Source organism: Ahaetulla prasina, chromosome 1 (assembly GCF_028640845.1).
Source record: "Ahaetulla prasina isolate Xishuangbanna chromosome 1, ASM2864084v1, whole genome shotgun sequence".
In the NCBI taxonomy this organism is placed as follows: Eukaryota; Metazoa; Chordata; class Lepidosauria; order Squamata; family Colubridae; genus Ahaetulla; species Ahaetulla prasina.
Window position 1 is genome coordinate 210,719,557 of NC_080539.1, and position 20,634 is coordinate 210,740,190.

The 20,634-nt window shown below is 39.9% G+C and overlaps 1 protein-coding gene across 3 annotated transcripts in view; it reads left to right on the forward strand.

Moving 5' to 3' along the window:
• The window catches only part of PDE1A (phosphodiesterase 1A), a 189,072-nt gene extending 168,852 nt beyond the window's left edge, over positions 1–20,220 (forward strand). For 2 of the 3 annotated variants that reach the window (XM_058189316.1, XM_058189333.1), the window contains exons 12-15: positions 6,588–6,711; positions 7,730–7,914; positions 14,277–14,382; positions 17,063–20,220. In XM_058189316.1, coding sequence (XP_058045299.1) covers positions 6,588–6,711; positions 7,730–7,914; positions 14,277–14,338 — 371 coding nt within the window. In that variant the 3' untranslated portion in view covers positions 14,339–14,382; positions 17,063–20,220. Of the gene's footprint in view, positions 1–6,587; positions 6,712–7,729; positions 7,915–14,276; positions 14,383–16,997 lie in introns of all 3 variants that reach the window. The other variant, XM_058189323.1, reaches the window with a different exon arrangement.
• The last annotated feature ends 414 nt before the right edge of the window (positions 20,221–20,634 follow it).

A 20,634-nucleotide genomic window follows, 5' to 3' on the forward strand; every position in this document is an offset into this window, starting at 1 on the left:
GGAATACTTTTAGTTTCTGGTTCACTTAATTGTATGTATTTGAACCCTAATTGCATAGTGGGGTATTCGTACACAGTTTTGTTGTTGTTGTTAGTTGTTAGTTGCAAAGTCATGTCCGACAACGTTCCTCCAGCCCTTCCTGTCCTCCACCATCCTCTGGAGTCCATTTAAGCTCATGCCTACTGCTTCAGTGACTCCATCCAGCCACCTCATTCTCTGCTGTCCCCTTCTTCTTTTGCCCTCAATCTTTCCCAGCATTAGGCTCTTCTCCAGTGAGTCCTTCCTTCTCATTAGGTGGTCAAAGTATTTCAGTTTCATCTTCAGGTTCTGGCCTTCTAAAGAGCAGTCAGGGTTGATCTTAGCCTTGTACAAGTAGCCCTTGATTTACGACTGCAGCTGGGACCAGAATTTCCATTGCTGAGCAAGATGGTTGTTAAGTGAGTTGTACCTACTTTTTGCAACCTTTTTTCCTCCACCATTGTTGAGCGAATCACTGCACTTAAGTGAAACATGCAGTCGTTAAGTAAATCCAGCTTCTCCCAATGTCTTTGCTTGCCAGAAGCCAGCTGGGAAGGTCACAAATGGCAATCACATGACCCTGGGACACTGCAACTGTGTTAAATATATGTTGGTTGCCAAGTGCCTGAATTTTGATCACATGACCATGTTGCAACAGTTATAAATGTGAGGACTGGTTGTAATTTTTTCCCCCAAGGGCATTGTAACTTGGCTAAACAAATGGTTGTAAGTTGAGGACTCCCTGTAAGCCCTGCAGACAAGCCAACAAAACATGCAAAATGCTGCTTAACAGAAAGCAGAGTTAGCTGAGAATCAGCATCGTGGGATTCAGTGGCATTCATTTCAGATGAAACATGCAGAAGGGCTTGCAACATAAAAACTAACTGAGTTGAGGGACAAACATAACAATGAAATAAACCCTGATCATTAGTGGCCAACTCTCTGTTTTTCTTCATTCAGTGCTTTTTTTCAGAGAGAGAAACCTTGCAGAATAATTACTGGATTAAGAAAATGAAAACCTGTAAATACAAAAGGTTGAGTTCTTTTTCAGTTTTTATGTTGTGAGTCAACATAAAAATCACAGTCCTGGATCTACAGTACATTACATTCAGAATAAAATAAGTATATCAAGTTGGAGGCAACTGTGACAAGGCATCTCCTATATCGGATGCCATCTTAGATTCACATCTGCTGAACTTGTTCTGTTGGCTTACCCATTTCCTTTCACACCTCCCTTCTTCTGTGCACTGTGAACAAAATACAACTAAGAGAGAGCATACCAGACGGAACAAACAAAACGATTTTCTATGGAGATTCTCAGTCATCCAGGTCATGGTTGTTTCAAAGGTGCTTTTTCAGGAGGCAGCTGGACTTCCTTGTTTTTCTTTGAAGACGTTTCGCTTCTCATCCAAGAAGCTTCTCCAGCTCTGACTGGATGGTAGGGAACACAAAAAATTATATTCCTTGCAGACAGCTGGTCATTTGCATTCTTTTAGAGAGTCGTTGAGGCCATCTGGAGGTTTGCCTATGTACTCAGAGCCACCTGAGAAGTACAAATGGGTGCGGAGCCTTCTTGGCTGCAGGATGTTTTCCTCCCTGTTGCAGACTACAGGAACCATTTGCGCTTCAGTTTGAGATGCAGACAACACAAATTCCTTTCCATCAGCCTGAGCCTGTCTTCAACAGTGAAGGGACACAGGGCATCCAAGAAGGCTCCACAGCCATTTGCACTACTCAGGTGACCCTGAGAACACAGATAAACCTCCAAGTGGCCTCAATTACTCTCTCTCTCTCTCTCTCTCTCTTTCTTTTTGTAATATATATTTTATTATTATTATTATTATTTAAATTATACATTTATATTGTGTGTGAACAGAGTTGGTTCACTTAATTGTATGTATTTGAACCCTAATTGCATAGTGGGGTATTCGTACACAGTTTTGTTGTTGTTGTTAGTTGTTAGTTGCGAAGTCATGTCCGACCCCATGGACAACGTTCCTCCAGCCCTTCCTGTCCTCCACCATCCTCTGGAGTCCATTTAAGCTCACGCCAACTGCTTCAGTGACTCCATCCAGCCACCTCGTTCTCTGTCGTCCTGTTCTTCTTTTGCCCTCAATCTTTCCCAGCATTAGGCTCTTCTCCAGTGAGTCCTTCTTTCTCATTAGGTGGCCAAAGTATTTCAGTTTCATCTTCAGGATCTGGCCTTCTAAAGAGCAGTCAGGGTTGATCTTAGCCTTGTACAAGTAGCCCTTGATTTACGACTGCAGCTGGGACCAGAATTTCCATTGCTGAGCAAGATGATTGTTAAGTGAGTTGTACCTACTTTTGCAACCTTTTTTCCTCCACCATTGTTGAGCGAATCACTGCACTTAAGTGAAACATGCAGTCGTTAAGTAAATCCAGCTTCTCCCAATGTCTTTGCTTGCCAGAAGCCAGCTGGGAAGGTCACAAATGGCAATCACATGACCCTGGGACACTGCAACTGTGGTAAATACATGTTGGTTGCCAAGTGCCTGAATTTTGATCACATGACCATGTTGTAACAGTTATAAATGTGAGGACTGGTTGTAATTTTTTTCCCCCAGGGGCATTGTAACTTGGCTAAACAAATGGTTGTAAGTTGAGGACTCCCTGTAAGCCCTGCAGACAAGCCAACAAAACATGCAAAATGCTGCTTAACAGAAAGCAGAGTTAGCTGAGAATCAGCATCGTGGGATTCAGTGGCATTCATTTCAGATGAAACATGCAGAAGGGGATGCAACATAAAAACTAACTGAGTTGAGGGACAAACATAACAATGAAATAAACCCTGATCATTAGTGGCCAACTCTCTGTTTTTCTTCATTCAGTGCTTTTTTTCAGAGAGAGAAACCTTGCAGAATAATTACTGGATTAAGAAAATGAAAACCTGTAAATACAAAAGGTTGAGTTCTTTTTTAGTTTTTATGTTGTGAGTCAACATAAAAATCACAGTCCTGGATTTACAGCACATTACATTCAGAATAAAATAAGTATATCAAGTTGGAGGCAACTGTGACAAGGCATCTCCTATATCGAATGCCATCTTAGATTCACATCTGCTGAACTTGTTCTGTTGGCTTACCTATTTCCTCTCACACCTCCCTTCTTCTGTGCACTATGAACAAAATACAACTAAGAGAGAGCATACCAGACGGAACAAACAAAACGATTGTCTATGGAGATTCTCAGTCATTCAGGTCATGGTTGTTTCAAAGGTGCTTTTTCAGGAGGCAGCTGGACTTCCTTGTTTTTCTTTGAAGACGTTTCGCTTCTCATCCAAGAAGCTTCTCCAGCTCTGACTGGATGGTAGGGAACACAAAAAATTATATTCCTTGCAGACAGCTGGTCATTTGCATTCTTTTAGAGAGTCGTTGAGGCCATCTGGAGGTTTGCCTATGTACTCAGAGCCACCTGAGAAGTACAAATGGGTGCGGAGCCTTCTTGGCTGCAGGATGTTTTCCTCCCTGTTGCAGACTACAGGAACCATTTGCGCTTCAGTTTGAGATGCAGACAACACAAATTCCTTTCCATCAGCCTGAGCCTGTCTTCAACAGTGAAGGGACACAGGGCATCCAAGAAGGCTCCACAGCCATTTGCACTACTCAGGTGACCCTGAGAACACAGATAAACCTCCAAGTGGCCTCAATTACTCTCTCTCTCTCGCTTTCTTTTTGTAATATATATTTTATTATTATTATTATTATTTAAATTATACATTTATATTGTGTGTGAACAGAGTTGGTTCTGGGTATCATTCATATTAATCCAATTCACAGTAACAATATTAGTAATCTCTATCACATTTCTCAAATTCAAATAATCCTCATTATATTGTTCAAATATACATATTCAAAAAATGCCTAACTCCTCATCTTTATATCTCCCTACATCTATATCTTTCTTGTTCTATCTAAACATTTCTCTATTATATATGAACAAATTTAACTAAATTTCATTTATATTGATCCAATTCATGCTAACCTTGTTAATAATCTCTATCATATTTATCAAATTTATATAATCCTTATTATATTATTTATACATCTCCTCTTTAGTACTTCAATTCTTATCCATTTTTTTCATATTAATCCAATTCACAATAACAGTATGTACAAATTTAACTAAATATGATTCATATTGATCCAATTCACATTATCATTATTATCACATTAATCAGATTTATATAAGCCCATTACATAGTTTAAATATACATTAAAAAATACCTAACATCTGTAAACTTCTAATCTATTATTTTATTCATTCTGTAACCAATTTATGTTTTAATATTTCCCCTATCTAATTTTATTTCTGCCTCTCTAGCTTATAACAGGCTACTTTAATTTTTAAAGGGCAATTTTTTTACCCATCATCTCTTCTCTTTTTTAGTGCTTCAATTCTTATCCACTTTTTAATTCTGCTCCCACACTCCTCATTTTTATCTCTATTTTCATCTATCACTTCTTAGTTCACTCAAAACATGTCTCCTAGTAGAATCTTGTACTGCCAATTCTCCCAATTATCTGCCCTTATCCTAATCTCCCTGTCAAAAGTATCTTCCTGCCTCTCCAATTGTTGATTATCTGTTTTGTTTTCTTCAGTATTTCTTCCTTTGTCAGCTGATTTGTCAATCCCCTTTTTTGCTCCAGTTCTTGGTTTACTTGTTGATGTGGCCAATCCTTCTGTTCTTTCCACTCCTTTTGCTTGTCCTTTGTCTGGTTTTCCTCTTCATCAAGCTGTTACTTTATTTACTGATTTTTCTGATCCACATTTTTTCCCTGTTCATATTCTATTTGCTGACTTAAGTGGTCCATTTTATCCAGTCTTTTCTGTTGTTTCCACCAGTTCATGTACATTTTGGTCTTTATTTCCCATTCTTTGCAAAATACACTCTGCTTTCTGAGCCATACCATCAATTAAGTTCAAAATATTTTGGAACACCAAGGCCATCTCATTAAGAAATTCTCTCATTTCCAGAGCTGTTCCTTCAACTCCAGCCATAGTGACAATAAATGTAGGGTAAACAATCACGCCTCAATTGAATCCAGCGTCCAGAGAATCCAAGATCCTGGGAGCATGTTTTGATAAATAAGACTCTCCTCTCCAATTCCCACACTGCCTTCTTTCCAGCAGATATTTATTTCATTCAATCTCCATTTCTTTCAAACCAAAATCGATTATCCAGATGGGTCCATCCAAGCATTTACTCAGTACTCTGTTAATCCAAAACATTTTCCAAGTTCTTTAAGTCTACTCTGTATTTTTTTTTAATTTGAATTTATATCCCGCCCTTCTCCGAAGACTCAGGGCGGCTTACAATGTGTTAAGCAATAGTCTTCATCCATTTGTATATTATATACAAAGTCTACTTTATTGCCCTCAACAATCTGGGTCCTCATTTTATCTACCTTATAAAGGATGGAAGGCTGAGTCAACCTTTTTAGTCTTTTATTCTAGCTTCCCAGGATCCCTGTAAGATTCCAGGAGTCTAGGAGTCTAATTTTTCCTTCTGTCAGTAGATAGCACTCTTAATTTACTTTTCAACATAAATCTCTATAAAAAGAGATTCTTCTCTAGGATTTTTTCTTATCCTTGGGGTAAGTTTAAAGAAAAAAGAATCATCTCACCCAGCCTCTGACCCAGTCTCTGTTCACTGCTCTCTTCACTCCTGAACTGTTTTGGGTATTCTGCTTCATGGCAGCCATTTTGCTGCCGCTGCACCTTGTCTTTGGATGAGGGGGCTTTCCGAGTCAGGGAGGAGAGATGCAGCTCTCCTCGACCTGCAAGGCAATCACCCTTTACTTCACCACCCCTCCAGGGTGGCTATGGCTCAGTTGGAGCCCTCCAATGGGGTGAACTTGGAGCAGGATCGCGGAGGATCGCGTTCCTCAACTCTGATGCCACAGGAAGCTCAGCCGGAAGTCCACCTCAACTATTCTCTTAATGACCAGCTTCTGCAAGTAATATTTATTTATTTATTTATTTATTAATCATATTTATATACCGCCCTATCTCCCGAAGGACTCAGGGCGGTTTACAGGCACTTAAAAATATAAATCCTTCCATTCCCCACCATCCTGTCAGAGCTGAAGAAGCTTCTTGGATGAGAAGCAAAAAGTCTTCAAAGAAAAACAAGAAAGTTCAGCTGCCTCCCGAAAAAGCACCTTTGGGACAAACAAAATGGTTCAATTTTCAAAGAACTTGTTGGTTGAATCCAGAGTAATGTCTAGTGAAGTTCTGGGTATTGGCAGCATTTGGAAGGGAAGGGTTTATTTTTGCTAGCCATCCCATTTTTTTCCTGCACAAAACCTTAACTGGATCTCAGTGCCCTTCCATTCGTACATGTCCTAGGTATTTCCTACTTATATAAATGGTGCTATTGGAGATTCCCACAGATGTGCTTTCTGTATTATCCTCTCCTGCCATGGATTGAAACTGATCCTTGTTTAGTTTCCCCAGTGCTAGCACCAACAATGTCAGATTTTCATTCTGAAAATGCAGAAGCTACAACCGTTGTCTCTCCTCACCCCACCCTTTCTATTGTTCTACAGGTTTCATTGATTTCATAGTGAAACCAACATTTGCTCTTCTTACTGACTACATGGAGAAAATAGTTTTTCCTCTTATAGAGGAAGCATCCAAGTCCGAAAGTCCTACCTTTCTGACAGCACCAAGGTTTGTGGTTTTGGGTTGTTGTCTTTTTCCCCCCCCTTGTTTTCCTCCTGAACTATTTTAATTTTCAGAAACTGCAATGATCCTGATATAGTACTGCCATCTAGTGGCAATATTTGCAGATTGTTATCTATGGATTGTATTCTACTCAAATTGGAAGCTGAATGTATGAAAAGCAAAAGACAGGATGTGTTGTTTATTCTGGTTTTGCTTATTGTAGAGTAGAATGTTTACATATAAATTCTTACGTAGAAAATATTAAAGGAGGGACTGGGGCTCGCATATAGTCTGATTTTTCTAATCCTGAGCCAATTGCAGAAAAATCTTTTTTACTGTGTGGATTATTTCTCCTCTTATTGTAATACTATAAACATTGGCTTCAGATACTTTATCTGTTATCATCTGAAGTCAAAGGTGAATGTTTTGATTTGATATCATGAAATACCTTTAAAATGAACGCCTCTGCTCCATTTTAAAGAAGGGGGAAGGGACTACACAGGAGTTAGCAGATGCTTTAGTTCGTCTAATCCAGTTAATTTAAGATTCAGTGCTATGTATTCTTTCCTGAAAATCGGTATCACTGAAATCACTGGGGCTTGTTTCTAAACTAGCCTTTTCCATCTGTAGTCCTCTGGAAACATTAGTTACAAGTCACCGAATTTCCACCTATAGAGGGAAGCATGTTAGAATGGTTGCTGTACTTTACTTTTCTTTATTGATTAGCCCTTGGGCCAGATCAAAATGCAGTGTTCCAGACCCAAATTATTACTAAAATCTGATTAAAAACAATTTATAATGAAATCGGAATAAAATACAATTTAAAATGAAATTGGAATCAATTGGTTGCTGTACAATGTGCCTACGATCACATCTCGAGAATGAATGAATTGATCCCAGTTTAGTTGAATTCTGCATTCTGGAGGTATGCAACATTTTGGAGTATACCAAAAATTTTCTGCTTTTGTATTTCCAGGCAGTAAAGGCGTCTTGATTCTAATCTATCATTTTCCTATCTTTGTAGTGAAAATAGTACAGGAAGTACCAGCAGCGATATACACAAAAAAATCAGTATAAAAAATGCTGCATGTGTTGGTGGGACCTGCTCAGAAAATGCTTTGGCAATGGTGGATTTAAGAAGCTTTAAGGACAACCTATTCCAGACCATACAGGAAAACAAAGACAGGTGGAAAGATTTAGCAGAAAAAGGTATGTTTTCCCTTGCCAGTACACCAATATTGTCATGTAATTTCATCTTTTCATCTGTGCTTGTTATGCCATCTTGGACATACTGAATAACAAGACTAGAGTTGCTAATGGTCATATGGATGAAGGAAAACAAATAGCTTCAATACAGCAATTATTCACCATACGCACAGTGAAATAGGAACTCTTTTCTCTTCCTTTTTTTCTCTCTTGTTTTTGCAGAATTGTAGTCAAATTGCTATTTGTCCGATATGTCAAATGGCTGCATTTGTATGTTCAAGCCACTAGATGGTATATATCTACATCTTGTATCTTGCATATCAGGAATAGATGAAATTGGAATTGGAATATAGGTTAGAGAAATGTGCTGAGAATAAAAAGGTATCAATTAATAGACCCAAATGTATGTTGTTCATTTGGAAAAATTGATCACATGCACATACGATGCCAATAGTTGGCAAGCTATGTTTGAAAAGGATTTTGAGATTGGAATGACAAGCTGAATTTAAATCAGCTGAACATGCTTTTGGGTTGGGAAAAAAAACCAAAAAAAACCAAATGCAATTTAAGCAACATAAATAAAAATATAATTTTCAAATCATAGGAAATTAATAGTTCTGTATACTGTATTGTTCCAGCTCCTCTTGGTTCCTATGCTGGGATTCAAAGAAACTAAAGTAAAGGATGGAAAGAAGGTCAGAAAAGAAGAGAGAACCAGAAACTAATTTTACATGAAGAGACTGAGGGGGACTGGGCAAAGTTACTTGAGGTTGGGAGAACAATTAAGGAGAGAGATGATAGCATTCCTCAATCATTTAAAGGGACTCAGTGGGAAGAAGACAATATCTGACATCCTAGAGTGCATGACATATAATAAACTGTGGGCAGGCAGTTTCTGATTGAAAGTTAGGAAGCACTTCTTAATAGCAACTTGACAGTGAAACATTATCAAGTGAGTTGGTAAGATTCTCCTCTGCAGGATAAGTACAGGTTAGGCAACAGGATCAGTCACCAGTGGTTTAAATATCCTGTGCAAATATTGTGATTGGCTGCAGTGATATGCATGGGATCATATAGGTTTCTAATCCCTGATGGGGTAACAATATCAGCTACCTTTTTTTTCTTTTCCCATTCAACACATTTTAAATTATCCTGCTATAAGAATACCACAATTAAGCCAATGCATTTTTTTAAAATACATGAGGCTTAGAAACTTCATTTGGTTCTGGCACTGGAAGAAAGTCCTGGGCTAAGAACTCTTTAATTGAGGATAACTATTAGGTTTGTGCAGAGCTTTAAAGAAGTGATTTCATTGAAAAGGAATTTGTTGAAATCACCTATCAAATCAAATATTCAAACAGAATCTTTTCAGTTAGTCCTTCAAATAGCTTCTGGGAGATTTCAAGGCAGTTTGGAGATCCAGCGGACTTTCTGGTTCTGCTGCATCAAATAATTTTGCAGCTCTCTTTTTATAAATGGACAAAGCTGGAAGCAGTGGTGGGATCCAACTAATTGAACAACCGGGGGGTGGTGCAGAGGTGGGTTTCAGCAGGTTCTGACCAATTCTGGAGAACCGGTAGAAGAAATTTTGAGTAGTTTGGAGAACTTGCAGTAAAAAACTGGCCTCACCCCCATCTATTCTTTGTCCCCCAAGTTCCAGCTGATCGGGAGGGAATGGAGATTTTACAGTATCCTTTCCCTACCACACCCACAAAACCATGCCCACAAAGCCATGCCCACAAAGCCATGCCACACCCACAAAGCCACGCCCACAGAACCAGTAGTATAAATTTTGAAACCCATCACTGGGGTGGTGTCGTGATTGACTGGGTGTGGCCAACTCGATGTCCTTCATGGCAAAATGGGGCGGTACAAGCAGGTGGAAGCGGTGGTGGCGATGGCCAGAGCCTTAGACTTACCTTTGTGCAGCAACAGCAACAGTAATTCTCTGATGCCTCATCTCTAGTTGGGTCTTGCCGCCTGACAGTCAGGGTTTTTAAAAAGATTTTTGTAGCAGGAAACAGCAGGCAGCTACTTCCAGCCTTTGTTGGTACAGCTGGGCATGACTCCACCCCGAGAAACTGGTCTGCCACCAGCGCCACTGCCTCTTTGCCGGCACGAATGGCCTGCACCTGCTGCCTCTTTGCCAGAGCCAATGGCAAAGAGGCAGCGGTGGCAGGCCATATGCACTGGCACAGACGTGAAGGAAGGCTCACCAGGCAGGCAAGTAGCTGGGCCACATGGGAAGCAGCGGAGAATGGTGAAGGAAGGCTCAGCAGGGACCTTGGCACGTGGGAGGCCAGGGTGAAGGCAGGCAAGTGGGCTGGCCACCAAGGCCATGTGACTGAGGCAAGTGAGCTAACGAGTGAGGGAGCCAGAGAGTAGCAGATGCTATGCCATGGCCAAGGCGAGCGAGGCGAGATAAGCAGTGACTGGGAGGGGTGGGGCAGGACGGGGTGGGTGGGTGGGTCGGGGCCAGCCAGTGGTGCGATTAGCCGGTTCTCCAAACCGCACAAAAATTTAACAACCGGATCGCCCGAACTGGTCTGAACTGGCTGAATCCCACCTCTGGCTGGAAGGGAAAGAATGCAAAGATTAGAGTGACAAGCTATTTTTATACCAGTGTGATTAGTTTGCCAATAAATATTATCCTTGAAAATCCTGCCTATCGGATTTAATGGTGAAGAATAGTTGCTCCGTTCTCTGTGTCTCTGTCTTCTCCTAGAAACTTTTAGGCTTATTGAGCAAACCAGTTTGCTTACTTAGAGAAAATGAAAGAAAGAAAGAAAAAGAGATTCAGAGATATTTTACTGTTCTTTATCCTAATCTCCTTTGCTCTTTCTTGCAAACTCTAACTTTGCTAAGAATGTAACTTCTTATGCTTATGTTCCATTCATTTTCAGATTAGTTGTCTGACCTTCAATAAAGTCCCTGTTAATCTCTGTATGCCATCTGCAGTCCCTTCCATTACTCTGCTCCCCCCACCACCAAATGAAAAACAAATACCATCTCACCCAAATCCTTTGTTCTTTTCTGCCTCTTGTCCAAATCTGTTTTACCCTATACTAAGTGGGCTAGTTTAATTGACAGGAGGGTTTTTTGGAGGTGGGGGGGGAAATGACAGAATTTGTATCATCACATCCTGTTGCGAATCTTGTGCCTTATAAACTTCCATCTGATCTTGGGCACAAGTACATCAGGGTGGAACCTGCCTCCTGATATAACTGTGGATGTGTCAGGTTAACCTCATCTTAGTTTGTTGAGGATGTCTATGTGAGCAAATCTGAGACAGTGTGCTCACTGTTCTATTATCTGCTATTATCTACTATCGGGTATAACATGAGGTATTTCATATGCTACTTGATTATGTGCGCAATGAAAATGACATATTTAGCTGAGAATATTTGGAAGTAAGCCCCAAGAAGTAGACCTTCTTCCCAGAGAAGTAAATGATTTGTCATTTGTTGAATGTCAAATCTTTTGAGACACCATGGAAACCATTTTTTAGGTAAATAGTAAGGATCGCCACCTTTTTATGGCTGAGCCATTCGCTTTCTATTAGAAAATACCTCCCCTTAATTGTAGGCATTCAATATCATTATAGAGTCCCTTGGACAAAGTCATTTCTACTAAAAAAATGACTTGGGTTCCATTGCTAATTTACATTAATTTCAGGAGAAACTTCCCAACAGGAGAACTTGCAGAATATTGCATTTCATTATCTTGGAAGGTTATGTTGTTTGCATGGCGTGAGAGAAGGCTCTTGATAATGCACTATCATAATTAGCTTGGATTAGAACTAATAAAAGCATCTGGATGCATTCTGGAAGGAATGTTCATTATATAGCTGATCTCCAGGGAAATAATTGCTTGTAGATGGAAATCAGTCCTTTATAGTGTACTTAATTTATGTTTAATATATCATATCCTAGTAAATTTGGGACAAGGCCCTGGAACTGACTTGGCGAAGTGATTTGCTCAATCTTAAATCTATTTGATTACTTTCAGTGGGACAAGGGAAAATTACATCCTCCGAAGGATTTAAATGTAGTAACCCTTTTTTTTTTCAGTGAAGATTCCTCAACTCAGGCAGCTCACAGAGCTATACTAAGATGAGGAATGGGAACCAGTATTGGGTTTCAAAATTTTTTGCTACCGGATCTGTGGGTGTGGCTTGGTGGGCGTGGCTTGCAAAATCTCCATTCCCACACCATTCCAGGGGAAGGTTACTGGAAAATCCCCATTTCCTCCCTATCAGCAGCGACTTGGGAGGCAGAGAATAGATGGGGCCAGTCAGAATTTTTACTACTGGTTCTCTACTCAACTACTCAAAATGTCCGCTACCGGTTCTCCAGAACTGGTCAGAACCTGCTGAAACCCACCTCTGATGGGAACCTAAAGCATTCTTGTCTATATAAACGTTGGGGGACAGTTCTGAGGAAGCTATTTTTAAATAACATGGACAAGCTGTGACATGTACTCAAGCAAGGGAAGGAATTTAATTTAATTGACATCCTTTTAAATAACGGATACCTTTCAAATCCCAGGAAAAATATATATATAATCCAAATAGTGTGCTGAGAAAAAAGTCCTTTAGGGAACCTTCCCCTCCCCCGCTTCATTTGTTGTGTAATTTATACATGAAAATCTATACAATCCAATCAAAATGTGTAAAGCGTACAGGGGATGGTCTTGAAGGACAGAGGGAAGATCCACTACCAAGACATTGACCAGACAAACAAGACTTGAACCCAGGTGAAGGAAGTCGTTTATGAAAATGCCTCAGAAAGACCCCCTCCCCCCATTTACATGTGAAAGAGGGAGGAAGGAAAGTAGATTCAGGCCTGTGGGGTGCCACTGCTGTAGCTGTTGTAATAAAAGGTTTCCATGGTGTCTGTTTCTGTTTGATCTAACTAGGACCTGAAACAAAATGTTGCAGTCTGAAGTTCTCCCATTTAGGGTTCCAACTCATGCTGCCAGACTCTTTCAAGAACCCCAATCCTGTTCCATGTTTTCTCCATGGAAGAAAGCACTGCTCCTTCAGTGTTCCCCTCACTCTCTTCTAAAGGGGCTGTTTTTTTCTTTCCTCAGGGAAGAATTCATTGGACCTCCTATGGCCACTGAGTTCCATGACCAGGGCTACATTCTAAAGATTGGAAGAAGCCTCAACAAACGTATGGGTGCAGCCAGGACAAAAACGAAATTTAATTTACATCCAGGCCAGGGGTGAAATTCATTTACCTTCCCTACTGGTTTGCAAATGTCCGCGCATGCGCAGAGGCTTAAAATGTTGCAAAAAAGTGATGTCATGATGTCTGCGCAGGTGGGCGGAGCTGAATTTCACCCCTGATCCAGGCTTAATTAAATACAGCTAACATCAGGCACATTGGCAGCTGCTTGCTCCAATACTTATTCTTTGCTAGAGTTCTGAAAGGGTTCACCTTAGCAAAACATACTAAGATGAAAAGAAGGTTCATGAATTTCAACATCTACATATGTATTACAATGTATGCTATATATTACAATATACAATACAATATGTTGTATATATTGCAATATACAATGCAATATATTGCAAGACAAGATAGAAAGACCTGCACATGGATTAGAAAACAAATAAAAATATATGATATTATGAAGAGAATAAAAGAATTGAAATCAAAATGGGCTGGGCACATAGCAATAGCACTAACTTATATACTGCTTCCCAGTGCTTTACAGCCCTCTCTAAGAGGTTTACAGAGTCAGCATATTGTCCGCGAATATCTGGGTCCTCATTTTACTGACCTCAGAAGGATGGAAGGCTGATCAACCTTGAGCCAGTCAGAATCAAACTCTTGGCAGTGAGCTGTGCGTTAGCTTGCGGTACTGCATTCTAACCACTGCTCCAAAACTGTTCTTAGAACTGCTGGCAGATGAACCAAGTCATAAAATGGATCCCACTTGATAAAAAGGATCCACAAAAGAGACCTAAAACAAGATGGAGCAACATCAGCAAGCATTGCTGGCCCAATTGGCAAAAGAAAGCTCAGGGCCATATTGGTTGGAAACATATACATATACAGGCAGAGACTTTCTAACTCTCTTTTCACAGCTTTGTTATGAACTGGTCAGCAGAGAATCTCTTCCCTAATAAAAGGGAAGCTTGCAGTTGGTTCTTTAAATAAAAGTCTCTTGAATCTTTATCTCTTACAATTTCCATACTTTTCGAAGGGCTACACTCAAAGTTTGTGTGGACAGCATGCGCCCAGGGGCTCAAATTGTACTACTCTGCTCTAACCCCCGAGCCACACAGATCACACCGCCAAATGAAAGATGAACAGCATGTAGAATCATTTATAGCAGTTTCTGTTTTTGAATTTCAGGTGAGCCTAATCTCAGTGAGAATTCCGAAGAGCCACTGAAAGAGCCAGAGCTGTGCAGTTAGGTCAACCGTACCTTCGTTGTTTCTGCTCATTTTCAGACTAAGAGGTAAGTTATCCTAGTCCTTCTCTATGCTTCTGAAAGGAAGAAAGGTTTACTTTGTTACAAGAATAAACCTTTGCTAATATTGTTTTTGTAAACAAGTTTATTAAAAAAAATTATTCCAGAAAATGTAATTTTCTTACATATTTTATGAACAGTGTTGACCAGGTCACATCTTATACATCTTATATTTCTTAATTTTTATAATCTATTCCAGTCTTCCCACTATTTTCAGATTCATCCCTTTTATATAATTCTTTATCACAAATTCATCATTTTTCACTATATCTTGTTATTTCATCTCTCTTCCGCTCCCCACCACCAAGTACATTTTTTATATTTCCAATTTCGGCCATAATATTCTTTTTACATATTTCTACATCTTATCTTAATCTCTTCTCAATACATAATACATAAACAGTATTACTATCCACCCTTTAATTCCTAATTTCTTACAATAACATCAATTCATTATCTTATTTCTCCATTTGCAAAATATATTTCTCAAAATCCCCATCCCGCTTTTTAACTATACACAATATATATCATCATATTCAATTCTTACATTGAAACCCTTTAACTTAACCATCCACATCTTATCTTAACCTCTTCTTAATACAGAATACATAAACAGTATTACTATCCACCCTTAATTCCTAATTTCTTATAATAACATCAATTAATTATCTTATTTCTTCATTTACAGTATATATTTTTCAAAATCCCCATCCCACTTTTTAACATTTCAGTTTTATCTCTTAATTTAACTTGTCTTCATAATTAAACCCCATTGCCATTTCATATTTCATCTACTATTCTGTAGATGAATGAACCGGGCGATTGAGTGGGCATGGGGGGCAGGCAGGGATTTTTGCTACTCGTTTTCCGAACCGCCCGCCAGGACACCTTTTAAAATTATTAAAAATTTTCTTTTTTACCTGTGAGTTGGCCAATCACTCACCCAGTACCAGCATTCTGTTCAAACACAGAATGCACAAAAAACAGTCCAGTTGCCCCAACTTCAGAGTGGTCATTTTTCAATGGCTGCCACCCCCGCAGCCGGTTCAAAGAGCAGCCTCCGACCTTTCGAGGAACTTGCCTGTTCCACTTGATCGTCTGAGGCACCTCTCCTTCTTCACCATCCCTACAGGATGATTCTGGTCCAAACACCCACCAACAGCGGTTTGTCTGGCTGGATTTTCCTGGAGGTCATCGGAGCCCACTATTTTTCCAGCCAGTCTCGCCATTACGCTTCCGATTTCTCCCAATCTTTACTAATATATTGAGGGTCTTATCATTGTGGTCCATTTATGCACACAAGGAAAAGGTGAAGTTACAGTCAAGATTTCCCATCATCATCATCATCATCATGCCCTAACATTTTATAATCTGTATTCACATTCACCATTTTTATGCTTTAAGCTGTGATTTAAAAAAGTAGGTAGTTTGGCAGCAATTTTTCCAACAAAAACACCTTACTTTGTTGCTCTAAATTTAACAAATGTCATGAACTCACAAACGCTGATACCTTCCGATAAAATTTGTTAATTGGAAAAGGTGCTACCCGACTCCTCCTGTCAGCTGGAAAAGATACTGTTTTTATGCTTGTATGTTTTGAGAAAAGCCTTCTGCAAATGAATTCCCTCTGGAGTCCCTGACTTTTCCTAGGCCAGGTGCAAACCCCCTGTATTTGAGCCAACATCATTTCCAAGCCCAGCCAATCTTAAAGGTATGCCATTCAAGGAGACAGCCAGATGATGCCAGGAGGGCTCTTACCCAGGATCCCAGCAAGCCATCTTTCCAGTTCCTCAGGAGAATCCCACTCCCCCCACCCAACATCTTCCCATTCCATGCTGTTCTTTTTCCAATAGACTCTAGACCAAGTTGACACATCATGCTGAGTTATTGTCAAGCGTGCCTCCATTCAAAACCCAAGAAAGAAAGACCCCCCAACTCCATGTTTATAGAGAAAGATACTTTTACTGAATATGAACTGAATGCAACAAAAGAAAAGCAAGGTCTGAGGCAACAGGCGCAAAAATTAGATATTGAAAGTAATCCCAAATCCCTCCGCCCAAGGAACCAGGTTCAGTGTCCAATCCACATCTCCCCAGGGTGTCATGTGGGGCTCTTCTTCAGATGGGCCCCATCTCTCTGGCATGTCAGAATGGTTGACCTTGACAGCTATCAGTTCCTTTCACAGCTGCTTGAAGCCTGTGAGATGTTTCCTCCCTTTTCTCGAGATGTTTCCTCCAGCTCGCTTCCCCCCCACATATACCAGCAAAGCCTTCCCCACTCCCGTTACAATGGCAGCCAATAGCAAGCAAGCATCATAGGCAGAGGCTGACAGTTATGAATTGTTTTGCTTCATTTTGACTTCATGCCAGAATAATAATAAAAACAAACAAACACCCTGCTTTTCTCAAAAGACCACTGTGAAGTAGAGCAGAGTTAACATGAACCATGAGGCCAAACCTTCAGCCTTGCTCCTGTTATACAATTCTGCCCTTATACCTTTGTTGTACCTCTTATGTGTAACGTTCTCAGTTTACAAAACGGTTTTCTTTTTGTCGGTACGGAATGAACTGTGTATCCTAAATTTACTTATTCCTTGTCTCTAGTTAAATGCCTAAAGTTTCATGCAAGAACCAATCTCCGATATGTCTCCTCTCTAATACCACTGCAGGATGAACTGAAGAGCAAGAAAGGGTCTTCGTTCTACATAAGGCTGCTATCTTTTCTATGTATCGCCACCAAGGAATGAGCTGATAATTCAAGGCATTGATTTGCAGCTATCAAGACCTTGTTTGATTTCTTCTTCAGTTCTTCTATTATCCCTTAACATAGCTGGAATACATCTTCAGCCAAAACATTTGTTAGACACAAACACACACACACACACACACACACACACACACACACACACAGCCATATTAAATGACTGCTGAAGGGAGGAAGTGCCTGATTACCAGAAACTTTGTGGAAGCTTCCTCTGAGCAGATTGCCTCACTTGGAGATGATTAAGAGGACCATGGACTGGATCTCAAGGTGCAATTAGTGTAGACAGCTGCAAGCTGCTTCTCTGCTGTCTTGTTGATTCGTGACATATCCAGATGTACAGATTTCTGCTTTTATAGAAATATGGGGTAGAGGGTTCAGAAAAGCTGCACTAAAAAAAATAATACTAAGAATTGTAGAAAGCCCCTTGAATAAGTAGTGATGGTTTTATAGGTATCTAATGAGGTAAACCTCTGGTCTTTTACATAACCAGCCTTATTTCTGAAGGGTATAAAAATATCTATTTAAAACTAGTAAAACACGGCTGTGTCAAATTGTATGAGAAGATTACATGCTAGTTGCTGGGTCTCAGACTCTTGGAAGAAGCCATGACTTAGCAGCTAAGCATGTAGGGGGGTCCATGATGCGAACTCTGGTGTGCCAGAGAAAAACAACTTGAGACTTCAGGGTTGAATGAGAGACCTCCGTCTAGGAGCTTGGAGAACTGCTGCCAGCTGAAGTTCTAAAGCTCACTAGACTAGCTAAGCCAACACTTTGTCTCTTTTTAAAGCGTTCATATTGCATACCATCTTGGTAAATATGCCAAGGGGATACCTTACGGAATTTTTAAATGCATCTTAAGTTGTTTTCACCATGTCGACAGAAGTCAGCCGGAGCCTTTCTCTCCTTCCCCCACTGAGGGAAGCGGCAAAAACCAAGAATTGACAAGCTTCTGGCTTTCTCACTTTGGAGCTCGTTGCCCTCCATGCTTTTGGGGAGGCTAGAAAGCAAGAGCATCCATCCCATTACGAAACCCATGTTAAAAGGGTCACCGAAGCCATATATATGAGCTGTGCCTATTAGATACCAGCTGGTTGATTTGAAGGAAAGCTTGGGTGAGTGGATCGAAATGATAGTAATATTTAAAAATAAAAAAAAAGCATGTGGCAACTCTTTCTGTCAAAAAGGCAGAGCTTATATTTAAGCATTGACTTTGTGTGCAATATACCACAGCGGAACGACCTTTGGAAGAACAAAACTGTCTGAAATGTTCTATGATGGAACTGTGTTTTCTCTCTTTTTGCCCTGTCTTGTGAATGGCCCTATGTATGTATACGTAGTCCTGAGTACATACCCATACGCTGCTACTATCAAGTGGCGCCAGGAATTTGGATAATTCACCGTGTCTTCATGCTCTCAGCGAATTATTTTCCCATGATTAAAGATAACCATTTTCGTGAATGGTTGTTTTTTTTTTTGCATCGAGAAGCTTCAAGAGATATCTAGCAACTCACAGGAATATATTCTTTTGTTAATCCTAGGGATTTCTCAGGAAAATACTTGTAGACTCTTCAACCTGGAGGCCCCATGTGCAAAATGGAGTTGTCCACTTCTTAGAGGAGGGAAGGGGGTCTCTTGAGATCTTTTCCTTGTATGGGACTGTCCAGCAACAGCAAAGAGATCTCCAGTTTTATTTTGGAAGCCCTCATATAATGCCTTAATTATTTAGGATTAATCTTTTTGGTCACCTGCAGGCTTGTAGTCCTCTCGCCCACCAAATGGTAGGTCAGTTCAAAATTAAAGCTTTTCCACGCATGAGTCTTCAAGAGGAAGAAAGGCAATTATCTTCTGTCAAATACGATTCAGTTTCAGCTGTATTTCCATATAAATGCCATCGTCTGCCTCTGGTAGATGTACTATAGGTTTCTTTAAAAGCATTTGTGTTAGCATCTCTTGGGAGAGGCTCTTTGACAATAAGAAACGTTTGACCTCCTATCACTCACAGAACATTGAGGCCAATCCAGTAGGAACATACATTTTTTGGCCTTTATTTTACCCCTGAAAATTGTAGTTAGTTTTACGCTACCAATGAAAAACGACAGCAGTTACTGAGCATAATCTCATAATTTTGACGTTTGCAGAGGAGAAGGGAATGCAATAGACTCCAATCCCATTAAGATCTGCTTTTGCATAGTTTGTTCGGGGTTTTCCCCCTCTCTATGTTGCCTTACATTGAAAAAGTCATATTTTCAATTGGAACAAACAGTTAAAACAAGCAAGGTATGGATAGTGGCAAGTCATGGAATCCTAATTGGAAGTCATGCTCTCTCATTTCATTTGCTTGTCAGTAAAACAGTCATACTGTGAAAATCCCTGAGTACGACATGCTGATGTTTTTGGGACCAAAAACTGGTGTTTCTGGGTACAACATGTTTTTGGGACCAGAAAATGGGGAGCAGGGGAGGGGGGTACCCATTTTTTACATGTTCTCTTTGTTTTGTTTTAGCTTTAGGCTGCTTTTTAAATACTGTGATGGGCTTCAGTGAAAGAAGGTTTTTCCTCCACGGGGCTTTTAAATTTCTCAACGTTAATATTGAATTGGGACCACATTATGGGTTACTTGTTTGCTTTCGTAATGATTTATGCAGCATATGTCTTGTCTGATCTGGTCTTTTCTGTACACTTATAGTTAGTGTACATTGTCCTTTCCAGAGCCACCTAGCATGAGTTGTATGATAAGTAAATTTGTTCACATGGACGGCCGCAGGTCTGCCATGTTTAAATTTTTGGGACCATTGTGGGAAATTAAAGTGGTGGCTTAATCTTTTCACCTTGCACTCCTCAGAGTATACAGTAGCTGAATAGACATAGGGGTATACTTTTCAACTTTTGTTTTGTATATATTTATCTTGAGATTTCTGGCATACTGTGCAATATAAACATGAATTATAATTTCAGCATTTTAAAAGAATTAATTTTTAGTGTGGCAATCCTCATGGAATGTATGTGGGGGGCTTTTCCTGCTGTAGTTGCCTATGATAAGATGTCTAAATAAATTATATTGGAAAGCGATCTTTGTAAAACATTGATTGTGTGGAAATTTTGAGATAATATTATGAAAACTACTTGGTCGCTCTCTATAGCTATGCTTAGCAATACTGATGTCCTATAAACCAGGGGTCTTATAGGATTGTGAGCTCTCTTCAGTGCTGGGATTAAAATAGGTTTGAAGTGGTTGATTATTTTTTTTTAACAAGAAGTGTCCCTATGTCATCAAAATTTGGAAGTCTAGTTAAAAAATATATATAGCGAAGTGGATTCCACAAACCAATCCTATTTTAGAGAACGCAATAATCAGAGACCTCAGTAGAATGCAGTTGTCTCAGTTTAACAGTAACAGAGTTGGAAGGGACTTTGGAGGTCATCTAGTCCAATCCCCTGCTCACGCAGGAGACCTGTACTAGGGATTCGAACTGCCGA